The 24,774-nt window shown below is 47.7% G+C and overlaps 1 protein-coding gene across 1 annotated transcript in view; it reads right to left on the bottom strand.

Moving 5' to 3' along the window:
- Nucleotides 1-24,774, bottom strand: part of LOC140408226 (broad substrate specificity ATP-binding cassette transporter ABCG2-like) — a 119,176-nt gene that overhangs the window by 89,210 nt on the left and 5,192 nt on the right. The window contains exons 3-8 of the mRNA XM_072495159.1: nt 24,257-24,316; nt 24,038-24,152; nt 22,138-22,290; nt 16,987-17,144; nt 6,407-6,558; nt 2,355-2,438 (exon numbers count right to left, since the gene is read on the bottom strand). Coding sequence (XP_072351260.1) covers nt 2,355-2,438; nt 6,407-6,558; nt 16,987-17,144; nt 22,138-22,290; nt 24,038-24,152; nt 24,257-24,316 — 722 coding nt within the window. The remainder of the gene's footprint in view (nt 1-2,354; nt 2,439-6,406; nt 6,559-16,986; nt 17,145-22,137; nt 22,291-24,037; nt 24,153-24,256; nt 24,317-24,774) is intronic.

Here is a 24,774-nt window from a genome sequence, read left to right on the forward strand (position 1 = left end):
ATACGGCACTGTATCCACCCGCAGACCCATACAGCACCAATACGGCACTGTATCCACCCCCAGACCCGTACAGCACCAATACGGCACTGTATCCACCCGAACACCCATAAAACACCAATACAGCACTGTATGCACCCGAACACCCATTCAGCACCAATACAGCACTGTCACCACCCAGACTCATACAGCATCAATACGGCACTGTATCGACCCGCAGACCCATTCAGCACCAATACAGCACTGTCTCCACCCCCAGACCCATACAGCACCAATACCGCACTGTATCCACCCGCAGACCCATACAGCACCAATACGGCACTGTACCCACCCCCAGACCCATACAGCACCTGTACGACACTGTATACACCCCCAGACCCAGACAGCACCAATACCACACTGTATCAACCCCCCAGACCCATACAGCACCAGTATGGCACTGTACCCACCCCCAGACCCATACAGCACCAATACGGCATTGCATCCACCCCCAGACCCAGACAGCCCCAATACAGCACTGTATCCACCCACAGACCCATACAGCACCAATACGGCACTGTATCCACCTCCCAGACCCATACAGCACCAATACGGCACTGTATCCACCCGCAGACCAATACAGCACCAATATGGCACTGTATCCACCCCCAGACCCATACAGCACCAATACGGCACTGTATCCACCCCCAGACCCATACAGCACCAATACAGCACTGTATCCACCCCCAGACCCATACAGCACCAATACGGCACTGTATCCACCCGCAGACCCATACAGCACCAATACGGCACTGTATCCACCCCCAGACCCGTACAGCACCAATACGGCACTGTATCCACCCGAACACCCATAAAACACCAATACAGCACTGTATGCACCCGAACACCCATTCAGCACCAATACAGCACTGTCACCACCCAGACTCATACAGCATCAATACGGCACTGTATCGACCCGCAGACCCATTCAGCACCAATACAGCACTGTCTCCACCCCCAGACCCATACAGCACCAATACGGCACTGTATCCACCCCCAGACCCATACAGCACCAATATAGCACTGTCACCACCCAGACCCATACAGCATCAATACGGCACTGTATCCACCCCCAGACCCATACAGCACCAATACGGCACTGTATCCACCACCAGACCCATACAGCACCAATACGGCACTGTATCCACCTCCCAGACCCATACAGCACCAATACGGCACTGTATCCACCCCCAGACCCATACAGCACCAATACGGCACTGTATCCACCTCCCAGACCCATACAGCACCAATACGGCACTGTATCCACCCCAGCCCCATGCAGCACCAATACGGCACTGTATCCGCCACCCTGATTGACTATACTACAACCTCGGAGCAAACATTGCCAGGTTGTACAGGCTAAGGGCAGTGCTGTGTTGCAGGCCTGGGATTGTTGCAAATGAAGAACCTGCATTTATACATCACCTTGTGCAGTGTGATGGAACCATTATTGTCAGAGATGCTCCCGAAGCTGGAATTGGAGGAACACAGGGATCCCAGAAGCTTGTTGGGCTGAAGGAGGTTACAGAGATGGGGAGGCTAAAGGTCATGGAAGGATTCAAAACGATGAGAAATTTAAAATGGAGGTGCCTTTGGAGCGGAAGAGAGCACATTCCAAATTGAACTCATACGGTCAGCGGGCACACTTCATTGGATAGATCTGAACCTGGGTTCAAACGTAAAAGGTTACATGCTAACCCCATTGAACAAACTCCAGCTCCCTCCCCATTAATCACCAGCAAATACATGGGAGAACAAAGAGATTTTACAAACAAATTCAACAGGGAAGGAGGGGGGGTGGAAATGCGGTGGGGGAATGTGGTGGTGAGGATGTGGTGGGGGTGTGGTGGGGAGGATGCGGTCAGAGGTGCAGTGGGGAGGGTGTGGTGGGGGTGTGGTGGGGTGGATGCGGTAGGGGGTGTGGTGGGGAGGATGCGGTGGGGGTTGCAGTGGGGATGCGATGGGGTGGATGCGGTGAGGGATGCGGTGGGGTTGATGTGGTGGGGGAATACAATGGGGAGGATGCGGTGGGGAGGGTGCGGTGAGGGATGCGGTGGGGCTGATGCGGTGGGGAGGATGCAGCGAGGGATGCAGTGGGGAGAATGTGGTAGAGTTGATGCGGTGGAGGAATGCAGTGGGGGGGATGCGGTGGGGGAATGCGATGAGGATCCAGTGGGGAGGATGCGGTGGGGGAATGCGGCAGGGATGCATTGTGGATGCAGTGGGAATTATCTTTCTGCTGAATAGACAGTAATGCAGTGAAGCAGTAAAACAGGATTGAGCTCTGCTCGATGTCAGAATGGTGACCTGCTACTTACCAGAATCTACTTGATTTTCTGCAACTTTACACAAGATATCAAGGAGAACATCCACGGGGTTGGCATGAGATTGAAACTTGTATCCTATATTTATGAAAGAAATCAGATTAAATTCCGTAACAGATAACAAGATATTATCAAATCTGTAACGGTTTTTGTTCAACGTCAAGTACTCCAGAAACTGAAATTATTTTCAGGAGAAAGCCCCAAACAGAAAGTATCAACACGGTGAAAGCCAGCTGGGTGAGACGAACATTTCAGTCAATGCTGGGTCACCCACATTGCTACCATATTGTAATGAGCACGATTTAGCAGAAATTAAACAAAGTCCCGCGTCAAGTACGTTTAGCCAGGTGTTTCCCAGCACAGAGAACGGCCCCACCATCGAACAAGACTCTGCTTCACCCTGGGACCTCAATGAAGAACGCCCGGCCTAGGCTGCACTCAGTCCCATTTCCTGCACTGTCAATGCCAACTTACCACTGAGGGGGTCCTTGAGTCCCCCACACCCCATCTCATAAGGGCAGGGCACTCCAGGCCTGATCCCCAGCGTAGGCAAGATGCCACACGGATACCTTGGCACTGCCCCTGCCAGACAGACAGTGACACATGCCCAGCTTGCATCAGGGGTGCCAGGGTACCACCCTGCCCAGAGCCCAACCACCCAGGTGCCCGCGATCACATGGGAGACCGTCCCAAGTGCCCGTTTGTGGAGACCAATGTTAACCAGCGCTTATTCAGGGTGTCCGAGGCATGGCGGTGAGATCTCGCACCTTGGGTAACTCCAGTGATTGCATAATCGGGTGTGCCTTACTGCGCACTTGAATATGCAGATTAAGGGCCCGCCCTTTATGGGAAGGATCTAGATCGTGACGTCTCGTAAGATCCCGTTAGATCTCATCAGGTGTAGCGAGCTGGGTAAAGCTTGCGAGAGGCCTCTTGCGAGATTTACCAGCGTCGCCCAATAACACGAGGGAGGAGCAGGTGTGCGGACAATAAACGTAACTTTTATTGAGAACACACATTGCGATGCTTACACACTTGTCGCCAACTTTCTACCAGAAACCCGTGCCCAAGCATCACCCCATGGTTGATGGACAGGAGGGAGGACAACCATTCCAATGACTAAATTCCCTCCCTCTTAAAGTTTCTGATATATTTACAGCAACAACATGTCTGAAAGCTAACAAAACATTTGTCCAGTCTAACTTCTCTTGTAAATAAAGGATGGGACATTCTCTCTTTTCCAAATTAACTCTCTGAGGTGTTCTGCCAGAACGGTCAGAGTGCCGCAGCCCGATGGAGGAAGGTTCCGGAGCAGGAACAATGGCATCCCGCGCTGCACCAAACGATGAATATTGATTGTCACATACTCTCTTGGTGTACTATCCAAATCCAACGGCTGCTCTTCTCGACTCCTATCTCACTTGGTGACTGACTGCTAACTTGGGGTACAGATTATCAATTTTGGGAATGGGGTATTCGCCGAATTTTGCTGCTCTGTTAACTGTCTGTTTGTTGCCACGACGTAGACATATGGCCAGGTCTCCTTTGAAAACTGGGATGATAGGCGGGGCCCACTGGACATGTGTCTCTCCTGCACTGTCACTCCAATGGACACAGTCGCCTGATACAGAGAGTGTGCAGCAGCAGCAGCTCCAGCAGTTTTGGTTGATTCAATTAGAGTTGTTCTCTGCTCTGCTTTTGGCTTTTGGTTAATTCTTTGCTCTGCAGTGCCTGGCCATGTGTCTGCTCTTGTGGCAATAGTTGCACTCTGCCTCTCTAAATCAGCATGTGCCGGCTCCATGATTCACTCCACACCTGTAGCAGGTAGGTAAGCTTCCTTACTCATTGGCAGACAGGGAATCGCACTGAAAATCCTCTGTGTAGCACTTTATGCTTTGCTCAGTGGCAGCCTTCTGTATAATGTGGTGCCGTGCTCCAGCTGAGAATCCGGAGAACCTTTTGTGGCACTCTCCATAGCGAGAACAGGTTTGAAATCAATATTCGATTCAGCAAACAAACGGTGTTGCATGGTGTTGTCATTCAGCCCGCATACCAGCCTGTCCCTCAGCGTATCATTCAAGTCATTCCCAAACTCTCAGTACCCGGTGAGCTGTTTCAGCTTCACCACAAAGGTAGCAAAGGATTCTCCTGGAGCACAAACTCTGGATTGGAACTTGAAGCACTGCATAATTAAAAACCGTTTTGGCTGAAAATGCGACTCCACAAGCTCCATAACTCATTGTGCATTCGGGTCAATCAGGTTCCTGCAAGATGATATGTTTTACTTCCGCACACTCCCAGCGGCGAGTTTCATAGAATTTACAGTGCAGAAGGAGGCCATTTGGCCCATCGAGTCTGCACCGGCTCTTGGAAAGAGCACCCTACTCAAGGTCAACACCTCCACCCTATCCCCATAACCCAGTAACCCCACCCAACACTAAGGGCAATTTTGGACACTAAGGGCAATTTATCACGGCCAATCCACCTAACCTGCACATCTTTGGACTGTGGGAGGAAACCGGAGCACCCGGAGGAAACCCACGCAGACACGGGGAGGATGTGTAGACTCCGCACAGACAGTGACCCAAGCCGGAATCGAACCTGGGACCCTGGAGCTGTGAAGCAATTGTGCTATCCACAATGCTACCGTGCTGTCCCTATTCTATATTGTTCTATATTTCTATATTTCCTATATTTCTATATAGTTCTATATTTACCTTTCCAAAAATCCGTTCTATCTTATCAACTATTCTGTAATCCATTATTAAATAAGCCACAAACTCACTAACTGCTAAATGTGCTTGTAGACATCCTGCAAAATGAATATCACTAACGACTGTGCGAAATCTGAGTGTAACTGTTGAGTGATGGACGAGCTGTTGCACCAGTGGCTAAGTGGGAGTGAGGGGGTAGAAGTCTCGGCTCAATGATGAAGTAATCAGGAATGTTGGGTAATGTTATGGCAAAGTGTGCCACATCTCTCCCTTAATTAGAAATAAAGGATGAATATCCATAGCTCCTAGTTTAAAGAAGAGCAGAATCCATAAGACCGTAAGATGCAGGAGCAGAAGTAGACCATTCGGCCCATCGAGTCTGCTCCGCCATTCAGTGAGATCTTGACTGATCTGATGTGATCATTCTCAACTTCACTTTCCCGCCTTATCCCCATAACCCTTGATTCCCTCACTGATTAAAAATCTGTCTGTCTCAGCCTTGAGCATACTTAACGACCCAGCCTCTCCAGCTCTCTGTGGTAAAGAATTCCACAGGTTCACTACCCACTGAGGGATGAAATTCCTCCTCACCTCGGTCTCTAATGGGCGACCGCTCACTCTGAGATTCCGCCCTCTGGTCTTAGACTCTCCCACAAGGGGAAACAACCTCTCAGCATCCAACCTGTCAATCCTCCTGAGAATCCGATATGTCTCAATAAGGTCACCTCTCATTCTTCTGAGCTCCAGTGAGTACAGGCCCAACCTACTCAACCTCTCCTCATAGAGAATCCCTCCCTACCCGGGATCGGCCTAGTGAACCTTCTCTGGACTGCCTCCAATGCCGGTACTGTTCAGAGAATTTCAGTGTGGACTAACTAGTGCCTTGTATAGTTTTAGCACGACTTCCCTATTTTTATAGTCCATTCCCTTTGAAATAAAGGCCAACAATCCATTTGCCTTCCCACTGAACATGCCAGCTGTCTCTCCGAGTGTCCTGGCCAATGTGAATTCCTCCACCAACATAAAGCTGATGATCTGGTCATGATCACATTGCGGTCTGTGAGATCTTGCTGTGCACTAATTGACAGCCACGGTTCCTACATTACATCACTTCAAAGGTATCTTATTGGTTGTAAAGTGCTTTGGGTTGCTCTGAAAGGCACTATAGAAATGCACTACAATCAAATTGTTCATGAAATAAAATAATTATTTTCCTTTCTCTAAGCTGGCTGGTTAATCTCTATATGGAGTCATCAATGCAGTCCAAGTAGAGAAACACTTAAACTCACAAAATATCCATTCAGATCTGAGCTGCTCATTCAAAACACTTACCAATTGCTTTAAAGTAATCAATTGAATATTTGGCAGGGCCATGATACATTAGTTTGCCGTTGGTCAACAGGGTCAAGGAATCAAATTGCTTAAACATTGAATATCGCGGGTGGTGAACCGAGAAGATGATTGTCTTTCCGTGCCTTGCCAATCTGAGAGGAAACACAACCAACATTTGTAAATATTAATGCCAAAAATTTCTGGAACCTCTCCAGGGTGCAAGTAAGTTGGCTCAAGGAAGTCAGGTTTAAATTACGAAATTATCAGGTTATAAATCTATCTCCAAAAACGATTCATGTTGGGCAGCTCTTTCATAGAGATAGCACCAGCATGACAGGCTGAATGGCCTCCTTCTACACCTAACCATCTCTACGTATTATAAACCTACCATTAGACACACATTTGCTATTGAGAAACCTTTTGCACAATATTTGAGCACATCTTTGGGTGCGTTAGCCAGTGGATAGCACTGTTGCTTCACAGCGCCAGGGTCCCAGGTTCGATTCCCGGCTTGGATCTCTGTCTGTGCGGAGTCTGCACGTTCTCCCCGCGTCTGCGTGAGTTTCCTCCGGGTGCTCCGGTTTCCTCCCACAAGTCCCGAAAGACGTGCTGTTAGGTGAATTGGATATTCTGAATTCTCCCTCTGTGTACCCGAACAGGCGCCGGAATGTGGCGACTAGGGGCTTTTCACAGTAACTTAATTGCAGTGTTAATGTAAACATGCTTGTGACACTAATAAAGATTATAAAAGATTATTAGTATATCTCCCATTGCAAATTCACCCCTCAGTATTCACAATTCAAATTTACAGTCAGCCCCAACAACAGAGTTACAGACTCTGTCCAGTAGATGGCGCAGTAAAATTACTCTTATCTCTTAGAACTCCATTGTCAACCATAACTTTGTTTTTATTTCTTAAAAATAAAGTTAGAGTACCCAAATCATTTTTTTCCAATTAAGGGGCAATTTAGCATGGCCAATCCACCTACACTGCACATCTTTTGGGTTATGGGGGCGAAACCCATGCAAACACGGGGAGAGCTACAACACTCGGGACACAATGAGCTCCAACACCCGGACACAATGAGCTACAACACTCAGACACAATGAGCTACAACACTCGGACACAATGAGCTCCAACACCCGGACACAATGAGCTACAACACTCAGACACAATGAGCTACAACACTCAGACACAATGAGCTACAACACTCAGACACAATGAGTACCAACACTCGGACACAATGAGCTCCAATACTCGGACACAATGGGCTACAACAATCGGACACAATGAGCTACAACACGCGGACACAATGAGCTACAACACTCGGACACAATGAGCTACAGCACTCAGACACAATGAGCTACAACACTCGGACACAATGAGTACCAACACTCGGACACAATGAGCTACAGCACTCAGACACAATAAGCTACAACACTCGGACACAATGAGCTCCAACACTCGGACACAATGAGCTACAACACTCGGACACAATGAGCTACAACACTCGGACACAATGAGTACCAACACTCGGACACAATGAGCTACAGCACTCAGACACAATGAGCTACAGCACTCAGACACAATGAGCTACAACACTCGGACAGAATGAGTACCAACACTCGGACACAATGAGCTACAGCACTCAGACACAATGAGCTACAACACTCGGACACAATGAGCTACAACACTCAGACACAATGAGCTCCAACACTCGGACACAATGGGCTACAACAATCGGACACAATGAGCTACAACACTCAGACACAATGAGCTCCAAAACCCGGACACAATGAGCTACAACACTCAGACACAATGAGCTACAACACTCAGACACAATGAGCTACAACACTCGGACACAATGAGTACCAACACTCGGACACAATGAGCTACAGCACTCAGACACAATAAGCTACAACACTCGGACACAATGAGCTCCAACACTCGGACACAATGAGCTACAACACTCGGACACAATGAGCTACAACACTCGGACACAATGAGTACCAACACTCGGACACAATGAGCTACAGCACTCAGACACAATGAGCTACAGCACTCAGACACAATGAGCTACAACACTCGGACACAATGAGTAGCAACACTCGGACACAATGAGCTACAACACTCGGACACAATGAGCTACAACATTCAGACACAATGAGCTCCAACACTCGGACACAATGAGCTACAACACTCGGACACAATGAGCTACAACACTCAGACACAATGAGCTCCAACACTCGGACACAATGAGCTACAACACTCAGACACAAAGAGCTACAATACTCGGACACAATGAGCTACAACACTAGGACACAATGAATTACAAAACTCGGACACGATGTGCTCCAACACTCGGACACAATGAATTACAACACTCGGGACACAATGAGCTCCAACACCCGGACACAATGAGCTACAACACTCGGACACAATGAGCTCCAACACTCGGACACAATGAGCTACAACACTCGGACACAATGAGCTACAGCACTCAGACACTATGAGCTACAACACTCGGACACAATGAGTACCAACACTCGGACACAATGAGCTACAGCACTCAGACACAATGAGCTACAGCACTCAGACACAATGAGCTACAACACTCGGACACAATGAGTACCAACACTCGGGCACAATGAGCTACAGCACTCAGACACAATGAGCTACAACACTCGGACACAATGAGCTACAACACTCAAACACAATGAGCTCCAACACTCGGACACAATGAGCTACAACACTCGGACACAATGAGCTCCAACACTCGGACACAATGAGCTACAGCACTCAGACACAATGAGCTACAAAACTCGGACACAATGAGCTACAACACTCAGACACAATGAGCTCCAACACTCGGACACAATGGGCTACAACAATCGGACACAATGAGCTACAGCACTCAGACACAATGAGCTACAGCACTCAGACACAATGAGCTACAACACTCGGACACAATGAGTACCAACACTCGGACACAATGAGCTACAACACTCGGACACAATGAGCTACAACACTCAGACACAATGAGCTCCAACACTCGGACACAATGAGCTACAACACTCGGACACAATGAGCTACAACACTCAGACACAATGAGCTCCAACACTCGGACACAATGAGCTACAACACTCAGACACAAAGAGCTACAATACTCGGACACAATGAGCTACAACACTCGGACACAATGAATTACAACACTCGGACACGATGTGCTCCAACACTCGGACACAATGAATTACAACACTCGGGACACAATGAGCTCCAACACCCGGACACAATGAGCTACAACACTCGGACAAAATAAGCTCCAACACTCGGACACAATGAGCTACAACACTCGGACACAATGAGCTACAGCACTCAGACACAATGAGCTACAACACTCGGACACAATGAGTACCAACACTCGGACACAATGAGCTACAGCACTCAGACACAATGAGCTACAGCACTCAGACACAATGAGCTACAACACTCGGACACAATGAGTACCAACACTCGGACACAATGAGCTACAGCACTCAGACACAATGAGCTACAACACTCGGACACAATGAGCTACAACACTCAAACACAATGAGCTCCAACACTCGGACACAATGAGCTACAACACTCGGACACAATGAGCTACAACACTCAGACACAATGAGCTCCAACACTCGGACACAATGAGCTACAACACTCAGACACAAAGAGCTACAATACTCGGTCACAATGAGCTACAACACTCGGACACAATGAATTACAACACTCGGACACGATGTGCTCCAACACTCGGACACAATGAGCTACAACACTCAGACACAATGAGCTCCAACACTCGGACACAATGAGCTACAACACTCGGACACAATGAGCTACAGCACTCAGACACAATGAGCTACAACACTCGGACACAATGAGTACCAACACTCGGACACAATGAGCTACAGCACTCAGACACAATGAGCTACAGCACTCTGACACAATGAGCTACAACACTCGGACACAATGAGTACCAACACTCGACAAAATCAGCTACAGCACTCAGACACAATGAGCTACAACACTCGGACACAATGAGCTACAACACTCAGACACAATGAGCTCCAACACTCGGACACAATGAGCTACAACACTCGGACACATTGAGCTACAACACTCAGACACAATGAGCTCCAAAACCCGGACACAATGAGCTACAACACTCAGACATAAAGAGCTACAATACTCGGACACAATGAGCTACAACACTTGGACACAATGAATTACAACACTCGGACACGATGTGCTCCAACACGCGGACACAATGAGCTACAACACTCGGGACACAATGAGCTCCAACACCCGGACACAATGAGCTACAACACTCAGACACAATGAGCTACAACACTCGGACACAATGAGCTCCAACACCCGGACACAATGAGCTACAACATTCAGACACAATGAGCTACAACACTCGGACACAATGAGCTACAACACTCGGACACAATGAGTACCAACACTCGGACACAATGAGCTACAGCACTCAGACACAATAAGCTACAACACTCGGACACAATGAGCTCCAACACTCGGACACAATGAGCTACAACACTCGGACACAATGAGCTACAACACTCGGACACAATGAGTACCAACACTCGGACACAATGAGCTACAGCACTCAGACACAATGAGCTACAGCACTCAGACACAATGAGCTACAACACCCTGACACAATGAGCTACAACACTCAGACACAATGAGCTACAACACTCGGACACAATGAGCTCCAACACCCAGACACAATGAGCTACAACACTCAGACACAATGAGCTACAACACTCGGACACAATGAGTACCAACACTCGGACACAATGAGCTACAGCACTCGGACACAAAATGAGCTCCAACACTCGGACACAATGAGCTACAACACTCGGACACAATGAGCTACAACACTCGGACACAATGAGCTACAACACTCAGACACAATGAGCTACAACACTCGGACACAATGAGTACCAACACTCGGACACAATAAGCTACAATACTCGGACACAAAATGAGCTCCAACACTCGGACACAATGAGCTACAACACTCGGACACAATGAGCTACAACACTCGGACACAATGAGTACCAACACTCGGACACAATGAGCTACAGCACTCAGACACAATGAGCTACAGCACTCAGACACAATGAGCTACAACACTCGGACACAATGAGTACCAACACTCGGACACAATGAGCTACAGCACTCAGACACAATGAGCTACAACACTCGGACACAATGAGCTACAACACTCAGACACAATGAGCTCCAACACTCGGACACAATGAGCTACAACACTCGGACACAATGAGCTACAACACTCAGACACAATGAGCTCCAACACTCGGACACAATGAGCTACAACACTCAGACACAAAGAGCTACAATACTCGGACACAATGAGCTACACCACTCGGACACAATGAATTACAACACTCGGACACAATGAGCTACAGCACTCAGACACAATGAGCTACAACACTCGGACACAATGAGCTACAACACTCGGACACAATGAGCTACAACACTCAGACACAATGAGCTCCAACACTCGGACACAATGAGCTACAACACTCAGACACAAAGAGCTACAATACTCGGACACAATGAGCTACAACACTCGGACACAATGAATTACAACACTCGGACACGATGTGCTCCAACACTCGGACACAATAAATTACAACACTCGTGACACAATGAGCTCCAACACCCGGACACAATGAGCTACAACACTCGGACACAATGAGCTCCAACACTCGGACACAATGAGCTACAACACTCGGACACAATGAGCTACAGCACTCAGACACAATGAGCTACAACACTCGGACACAATGAGTACCAACACTCGGACACAATGAGCTACAGCACTCAGACACAATGAGCTACAACATTCGGACACAATGAGCTACAACACTCAGACACAATGAGCTCCAACACTCGGACACAATGAGCTACAACACTCGGACACAATGAGCTACAACACTCAGACACAATGAGCTCCAACACTCGGACACAATGAGCTACAACACTCAGACACAAAGAGCTACATTACTCGGACACAATGAGCTACAACACTCGGACACAATGAGTACCAACACTCGGACACAATGAGCTACAACACTCGGACACAATGAGCTACAACACTCAGACACAATGAGCTCCAACACTCGGACACAATGAGCTACAACACTCGGACACAATGAGCTACAACACTCAGACACAATGAGCTCCAACACTCGGACACAATGAGCTACAACACTCAGACACAATGAGCTCCAACACTCAGACACAATGAGCTACAACACTCAGACACAAAGAGCTACAATACTCGGACACAATGAGCTACAACACTCGGACACAATGAATTACAACACTCGGACACAATGAGTACCAACACTCGGACACAATGAATTACAACACGCGGGACACAATGAGCTCCAACACCCGGACACAATGAGCTACAACACTCGGACACAATGAGCTCCAACACTCAGACACAATGAGCTACAACACTCGGACACAATGAGCTCCAACACCCGGACACAATGAGCTTCAACACTCGGACACAATGTGCTCCAACACGCGGACACAATGAGCTCCAATACTCGGACACAATGGGCTACAACAATCGGACACAATGAGCTCCAACACGCGGACACAATGAGCTACAACACTCGGACACAATGAGCTACAACACCCGGGACACAATGAGCTCCAACACCCGGACACAATGAGCTACAACACTCAGACACAATGAGCTACAACACTCGGACACAATGAGCTCCAACACCCGGACACAATGAGCTCCAACACTCGGACACAATGAGCTACAACACTCAGACACAAAGAGCTACAATACTCGGACACAATGAGCTACAGCACTCAGACACAATGAGCTACAACACTCGGACACAATGAGCTCCAACACTCGGACACAATGAGCTCCAACACTCGGACACAATGAACTACAACACTCGGACACAATGAGCTACAGCACTCAGACACAATGAGCTACAACACTCGGACACAATGAGCTCCAACACTCGGACACAATGAGCTTCAACACTCGGACACAATGTGCTCCAACACGCGGACACAATGAGCTCCAATACTCGGACACAATGGGCTACAACAATCGGACACAATGAGCTCCAACACGCGGACACAATGAGCTACAACACTCGGACACAATGAGCTACAACACCCGGGACACAATGAGCTCCAACACACGGACACAATGAGCTACAACACTCAGACACAATGAGCTACAACACTCGGACACAATGAGCTCCAACACCCGGACACAATGAGCTACAACACTCAGACACAATGAGCTACAACACTCGGACACAATGAGTACCAACACTCGGACACAATGAGCTACAGCACTCAGACACAATAAGCTACAACACTCGGACACAATGAGCTCCAACACTCGGACACAATGAGCTACAACACTCGGACACAATGAGCTACAACACTAGGACACAATGAGTACCAACACTCGGACACAATGTGCTACAGCACTCAGACACAATGAGCTACAGCACTCAGACACAATGAGCTACAACATCCGGACACAATGAGCTACAACACTCGGACACAATGAGTACCAACACTCGGACACAATGAGCTACAGCACTCAGACACAATAAGCTACAACACTCGAACACAATGAGCTCCTCCACTCGGACACAATGAGCTACAACACTCGGACACAATGAGCTACAACACTCGGACACAATGAGTACCAACACTCGGACTCAATGAGCTACAGCACTCAGACACAATGAGCTACAGCACTCAGACACAATGAGCTACAACACCCGGACACAATGAGCCACAACACTCAGACACAATGAGCTACAACACTCTGACACAATGAGCTCCAACACCCGGACACAATGAGCTACAACACTCAGACACAATGAGCTACAACACTCGGACACAATGAGTACCAACACTCGGACACAATGAGCTACAGCACTCAGACTCAATGAGCTACAGCACTCAGACACAATGAGCTACAACACTCGGACACAATGAGTACCAACACTCGGACACAATGAGCTACAGCACTCAGACACAATGAGCTACAACACTCGGACACAATGAGCTACAACACTCAGACACAATGAGCTCCAACACTCGGACACAATGAGCTACAACACTCGGACACAATGAGCTACAACACTCAGACACAATGAGCTCCAACACTCGGACACAATGAGCTACAACACTCGGACACAATGAGCTACAACACTCAGACACAATGAGTACCAACACTCGGACACAATGAGCTACAACACTCGGACACAATGAGTACCAACACTCGGACACAATGAGCTACAGCACTCAGACACAATGAGCTACAGCACTCAGACACAATGAGCTACAACACCCGGACACAATGAGCTACAACACTCAGACACAATGAGCTACAACACTCGGACACAATGAGCTCCAACACCCGGACACAATGAGCTACAACACTTAGACACAATGAGCTACAACACTCGGACACAATGAGTACCAACACTCGGACACAATGAGCTACAGCACTCAGACACAATGAGCTCCAACACTCGGACACAATGAGCTACAACACTCGGATACAATGAGCTACAACACTCAGACACAATGAGCTCCAACACTCGGACACAATGAGCTACAACACTGAGACACAAAGAGCTACAATACTCGGACACAATGAGGTACAACACTCGGACACAATGAATTACAACACTCGGGACACAATGAGCTCCAACACTCGGACACAATGAGCTACAACACTCGGACACAATGAGCTACAACACTCAGACACAATGAGCTACAACACTCGGACACAATGAGCTACAACACTCAGACACAATGAGCTCCAACACTCGGACACGATGTGCTCCAACACTCGGACACAATGAATTACAACACTCGGGCACTGCTGCCTCACGGCACTGAGGACCCGGGTTCGATCCCGGCCCCGGGTCACTGTCCGCGTGGAGTTTGCACATTCTCCCCGTGTCTGCGTGGGTCTCACTCCCACAACCCAAAGATGTGCAGGGTAGGTGGATTGGCCACCCTAAATTGCCCCTTAAGTGGAAAAAATGAATTGGATACTCTAAATTAAAATAAAACCTCAACTCTGTCCCGTTGTAAAGTCTTTTGCTCACATAGATTGTGGTTGGATTTCAATAGGCTGGATTATTTTTTGATGAAAGGTTAGCAGATGCTGTTTTCATACTTAAACTTACTGACACTTTTATTAGCGAGTTCACCATTTATCTAGCATTGCAAAATGTGTCAGGTAGTCTCTGTTCCCTCGGACAACCTGAGCCTTTCTTCAACCTGTAAACAGGTCATTTTCCGGGGTGTTAGTGACCAGCTATGAATAATGAGGTGAAGCAAGGTTAACTGAACCAAACAAAAAAGCTTCATTCAGTAACTGAGGACTTTGTTACCTGACAAAAATCCCACTTTGCCTTGTGGGATTAGCAATGAATTACACCACGGTCAATGGAAGGTCAGTGAGCTGAAAGTTTAACCCTGTTTCCCGCTCCATGGATGATGCCTGACCCTTGGAGTACTCCCAGCATTTTCCGAGAGTTTTCCTTCTGCTCTTTTTAAGTTATTGAAAATTTTCTCCAAAATATTCACTAGAGAACTGTATTTTCCTTATTTGAGGATCTAATGAGTGGACAGAAAACCAGGCCTGGGTGTGAATTATATTGATGTGCATTTGCATCAAATATCATTCAAACCATTTCGGGGTTTCACAGATTTCGAACCACAACATTGAGTTCAACAACTCCAGATCATTATGACATTTTTAATTCTTTCACAGGATCTGAACTTCGCTGGCGAGGCCAGCATTTATTACCCATCCCTAATCACCCTTCAGAAGGTGGTGGTGAGCTGTCTTCCAGAACCGCTGCAATCCCCGAGGTGTAGGTACACCCACCGTGCTGATAGGAAGGGAGTTCCAGGATGTTGACCCAGCAACAGTGAAGGAACGGCGATATATTTCCAAGTCAGGATGGTGAGCGACTTGGAGGGGAACCTCCAGGTGGTGGTGTTCCCAGGTATCTGTTGCGCTTGTCCTGCTAGATGGTAGTGGTTGTGGGTTTGGAAGGCGCTGTCAAAGGAATCTTGGCGAGTTCCTGCAGTGCATCTTGCAGATGGTACACATGGCTGCTGCTGTGTGGCGGTGTTGGAGGGTTTGAATGTTTGTGGAATCAAGTGGGCTGCTTTGTCCTGGATGGTGTCGAGCTTCTTGAGCGTTGTTGGAGCTACACTTATCCAGGCAAGTGGAGACTATTCCATTACACTCCTAACTTGTGCCTGTAGATGGTGGACAGGCTTTGGGGGGGGGGGGTCAGGAGGTGAGTTACTCATTGCAGAATATTCAGCCTGTGACCTGCTCTAGTAGCCACAGTATTAATTATAGCTCCTTTTTCTCAGAGAACAGGTGGATTGGAATGAAGATTAAATCCTATATAGAATAATTCAATGAATCTGCACCATTATTAAAGGACATTACCGTCTCAATAAATGCAGGACAGCATTCGAATTACTAGTATCTAAACCGCTCGTTGGTTCATCTAGAAAGAGAACTCCCGGATCTCGGACCAGTTCCATGGCAATACTCGTTTTCTTTTTCTCACCATCGGATATTCCTCGAGTAAAATAAGTTCCAATCTGGCAACAGTAATAATCAGGACAATCATTAGCAAGATGTTAACGACAAGAGAATAATTACACAGCAAGAGGTTCTTTTGTCCTTTGTATCGCTGCGGGTCCGCTGGGGAAGCACAGTTCCCGCTTTCTCACCTTTTCCCGATCCGCTGGGAAAGCACAGTTCCCGCTTTCCCACCTTTTCCCGATTGCAATTTTCTGCTCTTTGGATCGCTACCCAATTGGCTTTTGAAAGACACCATTGATTCAGCTCCCACCTCACCCTAGGCCGTCCATCCCTGATCCTAACCACTCATAAAAATATTTTCTCATGACTCCGCTTCTTCAACTGTCAATCATCTTCTTCTCGAACCTTTAATCAATGAGAACAGTTTCTCCCTTACTTCCTCTATCCAGACCTCCCATGATTTTGAACATCACTATCAAATCTCCTCTCCCCCTTCACTGCTCCAAGGAAAACAGTTCGATTTTCTCCAATACATTCATGGAACTGAAGTCCCTCAACTCTGGAATGATTCTCTGAAGGCACTTTCTTCAATGCCTTCACACATCCTTCCTCAAGTTTCGTACCCGGAATGGGGCACCGTCCTCTAATTGAGACAAGAGCAGTGTTTTATAAACAATTAACCTCCTCAGTTTTGAAGTCTACAATCCATACACCTGATTAACCACTTTCTCACCCACTCCTGCCACATTTATTGATTTGTGTACATATACATCCAGGTCCCTCTCCTCCTGAACCCTCTTCAGAATTGTGCTCGTTATTTTCTATATTGTCTCCCCGTATTCTTCCTACCAAAATGTGTCACTTCACACTCCTCCATGTCAGGTTTCAGCTGCCACATGCTGATCTATTCCACCAGCCTGTCTATGACTCCTCAAAGTCTATCACTATCCTCCTCACAGTCCATTATACTTCAAAGTTGTTGTCATTTTTACATTTTGAAATTGTGCGCTGGACACCCAAGTCGAAGTCATTAATGTAGATCAAGAAGCAGTGATCCTGATCCCTGGGGAACCGTACTCTCCTCCAATGTGAGACACCCCTGTTCACCACATCCCTCTGTTTCTCCTCTCTCAGTAAATATTGTATCCATGTTATTACTGTCCCTTTTATTCCATGCATTTCAACTTTGCTCACAAGCATGATATGTGACCCTTTATCAAGCAGCTTTTGGAAGTCTATGTACACAACATCAACTGCATTACCCTCATTAACCCTCTTTTTAATCTCAGCAAAAAAACTCAAATTAGTTAAACACAGTATTTGCCCTGAACAAATTCAAAACAGTTTCCCTTCTTTAAGTTTCTGTTAAATTATCCTTGATTATCCATCTTAAAAGCTTTACAACCATATTAGCAATGACAAGTTAATAACACCCTTGACTCAGAGTCAGAACGTTGAAGGGGCAAATCCTATTCCAGTATCTTGAGCAACAGTGAGGGAGAGCTGCACGGTCAGAGGGTCAGTACTGAGGGAGTGCTGCATGGTCAGAGGGTCAGTACTGAGGGAGTGCCGCACTGTCAGAGGGTCAGTACTGAGGGAGTGCTGCACTGTCAGAGAGTCAGTACTGAGGGAGTGCCGCACTGTCAGAAGGTCAGTACTGAGGGAGTGCTGCACTGTCAGAGAGTCAGTACTGAGGGAGTGCTGCATTTTAAAAGGTCAGGACTGAGGGAGTGCTGCACTGTCAGGGTCAGTACTGAGGGAGTGCTGCACTGTCAGAAGGTCAGTACTGAGGGAGTGCTGCACTGTCAGAGAGTCAGTACTGAGGGAGTGCTGCATTTTAAAAGGTCAGGACTGAGGGAGTGCTGCACTGTCAGAGGGTCAGTACTGAGGGAGTGTTGCATTGTCAGAGGATCAGTACTGAGGGAGTGCTGCACTGTCAGAGGGTCAGTACTGAGGGAGTGCTGCACTGTCAGAGGGTCAGTACTGAGGGAGTGTTGCATTGTCAGAGGATCAGTACTGAGGGAGTGCTGCACTGTCAGAGGGTCAGTACTGAGGGAGTGCTGCACTGTCAGAGGGTCAGTACTGAGGGAGTGTTGCACTGTCGGAGAGTCAGTACTGCGGGAGTGCTGCACTGTCAGAGGGTCAGTACTGAAGGAGTGCTGCACTGTCAGAGGGCCAGTACTGAGGGAGTACAGTAGTGTTGGAGGTACCACCTTTTCAGATGAAACATTAAATTAACCCCCATTATGTCTCCTAAGTTAGACATAAAATATCCCATGGCACTATTTCGAAGAAGAGCGTGAGAGTTCTCTCTGGTGTCCTGGTCAATATTTACCCTCAATCAGCATCACATAGACAGACAGGCTGATCACTTATCACAGTGCCACTAGTTGCAGCTTGTGCCAGGAAAACTCTAGAAATTGTAATATTTTTCTGTTGGTAACATTCTGGTCATTTTTTAAACTGTTAAGAGTATGTGAATGGTAACTAAAGCAAGGGGTAGAGTGACTGTGTGGATGTAAACTGTTGGCAATAAACGTAGCTCGAGCGCAAACAGATGTTTACCTAAGGTCATTTAGTAAGGATGATTCGAGAACAGGAATAGATTTGATTTGGTTGTTCACCGAGCAAGTTGTGCAAGGGGGTCAAAGAATCATCAGTAAAGTACCACAGAGGGAGATTACTTTCCTGGTAAATTCTAAAAGCTAAAGTAAAGATTACGTCAATCAATTCTGGGAGAGAGCTGTTCTAAAGAAATTGGATGGGAGACTGGAGAGACCGAAGGAAAAGAACGTAATTAACGAGACACTGAAAACGAGGAAAGGGGCTGTTTTAGAACTCAGCTGAAATTGCTGGCCAAACTCCCAGCAGGCACTGTCAGAAAAGCCAGATCTGAAAAGCCAATAGCTGTTAACCTCAGAGCGCCTCCCAGCAGGAATTAAAGGCATTGCGTTGTCAAAATTACAGGATGTTTATAGATTTTTAAAAATATAAGGTGTTGTTGAACAGATGGGAAAGGTTCGCTCTGCAGGAACTAAATTAAGATTGTTTGGAACTATTTCAAAGTGCTGGTGGAGCCATTGTTGTGTATAGGTGTAATTCTATTCTTTTTCTCTTTCTTAATAAACATTTAAATTATTGTAAAATCATCACAAGTAGTCGGGGACATCATTTCTGGATTTTAAACTCTCCCCTCACACTACAAATTGTAAACGTGAGGACAATTATTTTGCGTTTCTCTTCTGGGATTTGAACAGAACAGCATTTGCCATCATCTGTGCTCTTGACATTTGCTGTGACAGACTGGCTCTTGTGTTTCCTATTCTACACTTCAAAAAGCATTCCAGTGGTTGTAAAGTATTTTGGAATTTACCAAGGCTGTGACTGGCACTATAAAAAGTCAGGTCTTTCTTTGGCTGAAGCAGTGAAAGTGATGGTTTTCTTGTGGTTAAGAGCAGACCACAAATGTTACTCTGAAAATCGTTTCAAACACAGTTAGACGGTTGAGGGGGGGGGGGGCGGGGGGGGAGGGGGGGGATAATAATAATAATCGCTTATTGTCACAAGTCGGCTTCACTGAAGTTACTGTGAAAAGCCCCTAGTCGCCACATTCCGGCGCCTGTTCGGGGAGGCCGGTACGGGAATTGAACCCGCGCTGCTGGCCTTGTTCTGCATTGCAAGCCAGCTCTTTAGCCCACTGTGCTAAACCAGCCCATAATTTAGCATTATCAATCATTGAAACTGAAATGCGTCATTTGCAGTGTGGGATGGTGGAAGGGGTTCCCATTGCTCAGCCAGCCCTCATCGAGCCGGATTCCAGCCCCACCAAGATCAGATTAAGAAGCTAAATTACTGCGGATGCTGGAATCTGCAACCAAAAAGCAGAAAATCCTGGACAATCGCAGCAGATCTGACAGCGTCTGTGGAGAGAGAAGGAAGCTAACGTTTCGAGCCTGGATGACTCTTTGTCAAAGCTCTGACAAGGAATCATGCAGACTCGAAACGCGAGCTCCCTTCTCTCTCCACAGCTGCTGTCAGACCTGCTGCGACGGTCCAAGATTAGGAAGTGTCCTGAATGCTCCCCCCAATAGAGAGTAGAGTTTCTCGTGGATCTGCAGAAGGCAGAATGTGGAGACAGCATCCTTCAGCATCTTATACAGCACCTTTCAACTGGTGAAGGAACCCAGGCTGGTTCATGGGGAAGTTATTCAGACAAGAATCTGACACCGGCTCACATTAGGTCACATGGGAACAGGTGACCAAAATCTTCAACAAGGCAGATTTTAAGGAGTGTGGAGGGGATGGAGAGAAAGAGAGAGGTTTAGGGAGGACATTTCTGAATTTCGATCTCAGGTAGCTGAAGACACGCCCACCAGTGTGACAGAAAAGCGGGCGACCTCACCCACCAGCATCACATGTTGGAAATCGGGGCACAATACCCCCCAAAATGTCTGGATGTACGATGTATGCAGCCATAGTTCTATCACCAAGAGTTCACCATGGGTGGCATGGTAGCACAGTGGTTAGCACTGTTGCTTCACAGCTCCAGGGTCCCAGGTTCGATTCCCGGTTTGGGTCGCTGTCTGTGCGGAGTCTGCACGTTCTCCCCGTGTCTGCGTGGGTTTCCTCCGGGTGCTCCGGTTTCCTCCCACAGGTTCCGAAAGACGTGCTGTTAGGTGAATTGGACATTCTGAATTCTCCCTCTGTGTACCCGAACAGGTGCCAGAGTGTGGTGACTCGGGGCTTTTCACAGTAACTTCATTGCAGTGTTAATGTAAGCCTACTTGTGACAATAAAGATTATTTTATAATTATTCAAAGCTGGAGAATAACCCTAGTGAAGGTACTTATGTGATTCCTAAGGGAGCTAATGGTGATGGCATATCTGCCAGAGGAACATGCAGGAAATGATTGAGCGTGGAATCAGCACATTGAGTGGAGAAGGGGAACAGACAATAATTATGCATTATAAAAGAGAGTTGTAAAATAACTGCAACTGGCAAATGAGTTTAGGCATGAACTTGTGCCAAATTTCAGGATAAAGCGCTACCTTGGCATCTTCTATTTTAGTGAGCCGGAGATCTTTAATGAGACTGTTGACTCTTGTGGTTCTTTCCAACTTGCTGACGTTCTTCGGCAACCTCAGTGCAGCTGAGAATTCCAAATTCTCTCTCACAGTTAGTGTCTCAGTCATCATGTAATCCTGGAAAACCAAAGTCCTTATTACAATATAAAGGACAGTGTATTCAGAATCACCAACTGACACATCGCATGCCTTGGGTAAAGTGAATGACTGAACAATTAAATCGAGAGTTTATTTGTTTAAAGAGAGATTGCGATAAGAATGAAATATTTGTCTCTCTTGTGTATTGTTACGCTCTGAAGGTAGCTCTATATTAAGACCTAGAAAGCAGGTCTTGGCTTCGACTCCAAGTTCATTGTGTTCGGCAATAACTTCTCCTGCAACATCACAGTGCCACTTGTATCGCCTTTGTATTTGGTGCAGTCTATCAAACAATTCAAACCCCAATTCCAGCTTAAGTAACAGGGACCATTAACTCTTTCCTAACATATATGATCTGGATTAAAAACCGTTTCAACAAAAGAATGAACTGCCAGAGGTGACAGGAGGTGAGTTACTCACTGTAGGATTCCTAGCTAATATTCATGCTTTAAATCAGGTAGCCATGATATGGAGATGCCGGCGCTGGATGGGGTGGGCACAGTAAGAAGTCTCACATCACCAGGTTAAAGCTCCGAGGGCGAGGGATTTCAAATAAACCTGTTGGACTCTAACCTGGTGTTGTGAGACTTCGAACTGTAAATCAGGTAGGTTGGGGTTAGAGCCATATATTCATTACAGGACAGTAAGAGGCTGCAAGCTCCTTGCCCATTCTCTACAGAGGAATCCAGTCAGTCCCATTGCCCCATTCCATCCAAAGATGTGCAGGTTAGGTGGATTGACCGTGCTAAATTGCCCCTTAGTGTTCAAAAGGTTAGGTGAGATTATTGGGTTACAGGGGGGGGGTCGTGGGCCTAGGTAGGGTGTTCTTGGAGATGGTTGGTGCAGACTCAATGGACCAAATGGCCTCCTTCTGCACTGTAGTGATTCTATTCTATGATTCTATCCTTGTAAGAATTAGAGGCTACACATACGAGAAAAATCCAACTTTGTCATTACTAAAGACCAGGGGTGAAATTCTCCGTAATCGGCGCGATGTCCGCCGTCAGGCGCCAAAAATGGCGCAAATCAGTCCGGCATCGCGCCGCCCCAAAGGTGCAGAATCCTCCGCATCTTGAGGGGTCGAGCCCTAACCTTGAGGGGCTAGGCCAGAGCCAGACTTATTTCCGCCCCGCCAGCTGGCGGGAAAGGCCTTTGGTGCCCCGCCAGCTGGCGCGAAACTGACATCTCCGGGCGGCGCATGCGCGGGAGCGTTAGCGGCCGCTGACGGCATTCCCGCGCATGCGCAGTGGAGGGGGTCTCTTCCGCCTCCGCCATGGTGGAGACCGTGGCGAAGGCGGAAGGAAAAGAGTGCCCCCACGGCACAGGTCCACCCGCGGATCGGTGGGCCCCGATCGTGGGCCAGGCCACCGTGGGGGCACCCCCGGGGCCAGATCGCCCCGCGCCCCCCCCAGGACCCTGGAGCCCGCCCGCGCCACCTTGTCCCGCCGGTAAGGTAGGTGGTTTAATTTACGCCGGCGGGACAGGTATTTTAGCGGCGGGACTTCGGCCCATCCGGGCCGGAGAATCGCGCGGGGGGGGGGCCCGCCAACCGGCGCGGCGCGATTCCCACCCCCGCCGAATATCCGGTGCCGGAGAATTCGGTAACCGGCGGGGGCGGGATTCACGCCAGCCCCCTGCGATTCTCTGACCCGGCGGGGGGTCGGAGAATCTCACCCCAGAGATCTGCAACGAAAGCAGTTTGAGGTGCAGAGGGGAGAATTCTCACATGTACGACATATCCAGCGATGCGATTGAAATTTAGTGGTTGCTGGGTTCCATCTATGAGTACCTCACCGGTTAAACCTGAGGGATCCTTCCTGGCTGCCAGAATGTCCAACAGCCTGGAGAGAGAAACAGAAAGTGACTGTTCTTCATCAGCAGCAAAATGACTTTCTGTCTTTATATTTGCAAAGTAATTGACAACACAGATACCCGAGGCACTCACGTTCTTTTACCACTGCCCAAGGGGCCCATGATGGCGTTCATTCCAGGCTTCATGATGCCGCTGCAAAGCAAAGAAACACATGAGCGATATCGCACAAATGGCCATTTCCACGCAAAGACTTGAACGGCCGCCGATCTCGGGAAACACCAGCTGTAATGTGCGGCGGACAATCCCGGTCTTATCACAACCAGAGCTCCTGGTCACACCAAAGAGCAGGTCAGTCGACCTATTGCCAGATCATTGCTGCACCAATTCATCAATTTACATTTCTATACAGCCTTTAGCACAGAAACAATGTCCCCAGACGGTTCACAGAAACAATGGCGTTTTCTTGTTTCTTATCAGTTTCTCCTTAGACTTTTTAACAAAGCTTTTGGTCCAATGGTATATTGAAGACACATTCCCTAATTGCTCTTGAACGGAATGACTTGCTCAGCATTTCAGGGGAAAATTAAGATTTAACCACATCGCTGTGGGTCTGGAGTCATATGTAGGCCGGACCAGGTAAAGACGGCAGA

Source organism: Scyliorhinus torazame, chromosome 3 (genome assembly GCF_047496885.1).
Source record: "Scyliorhinus torazame isolate Kashiwa2021f chromosome 3, sScyTor2.1, whole genome shotgun sequence".
NCBI lineage: Eukaryota > Metazoa > Chordata > Chondrichthyes > Carcharhiniformes > Scyliorhinidae > Scyliorhinus > Scyliorhinus torazame.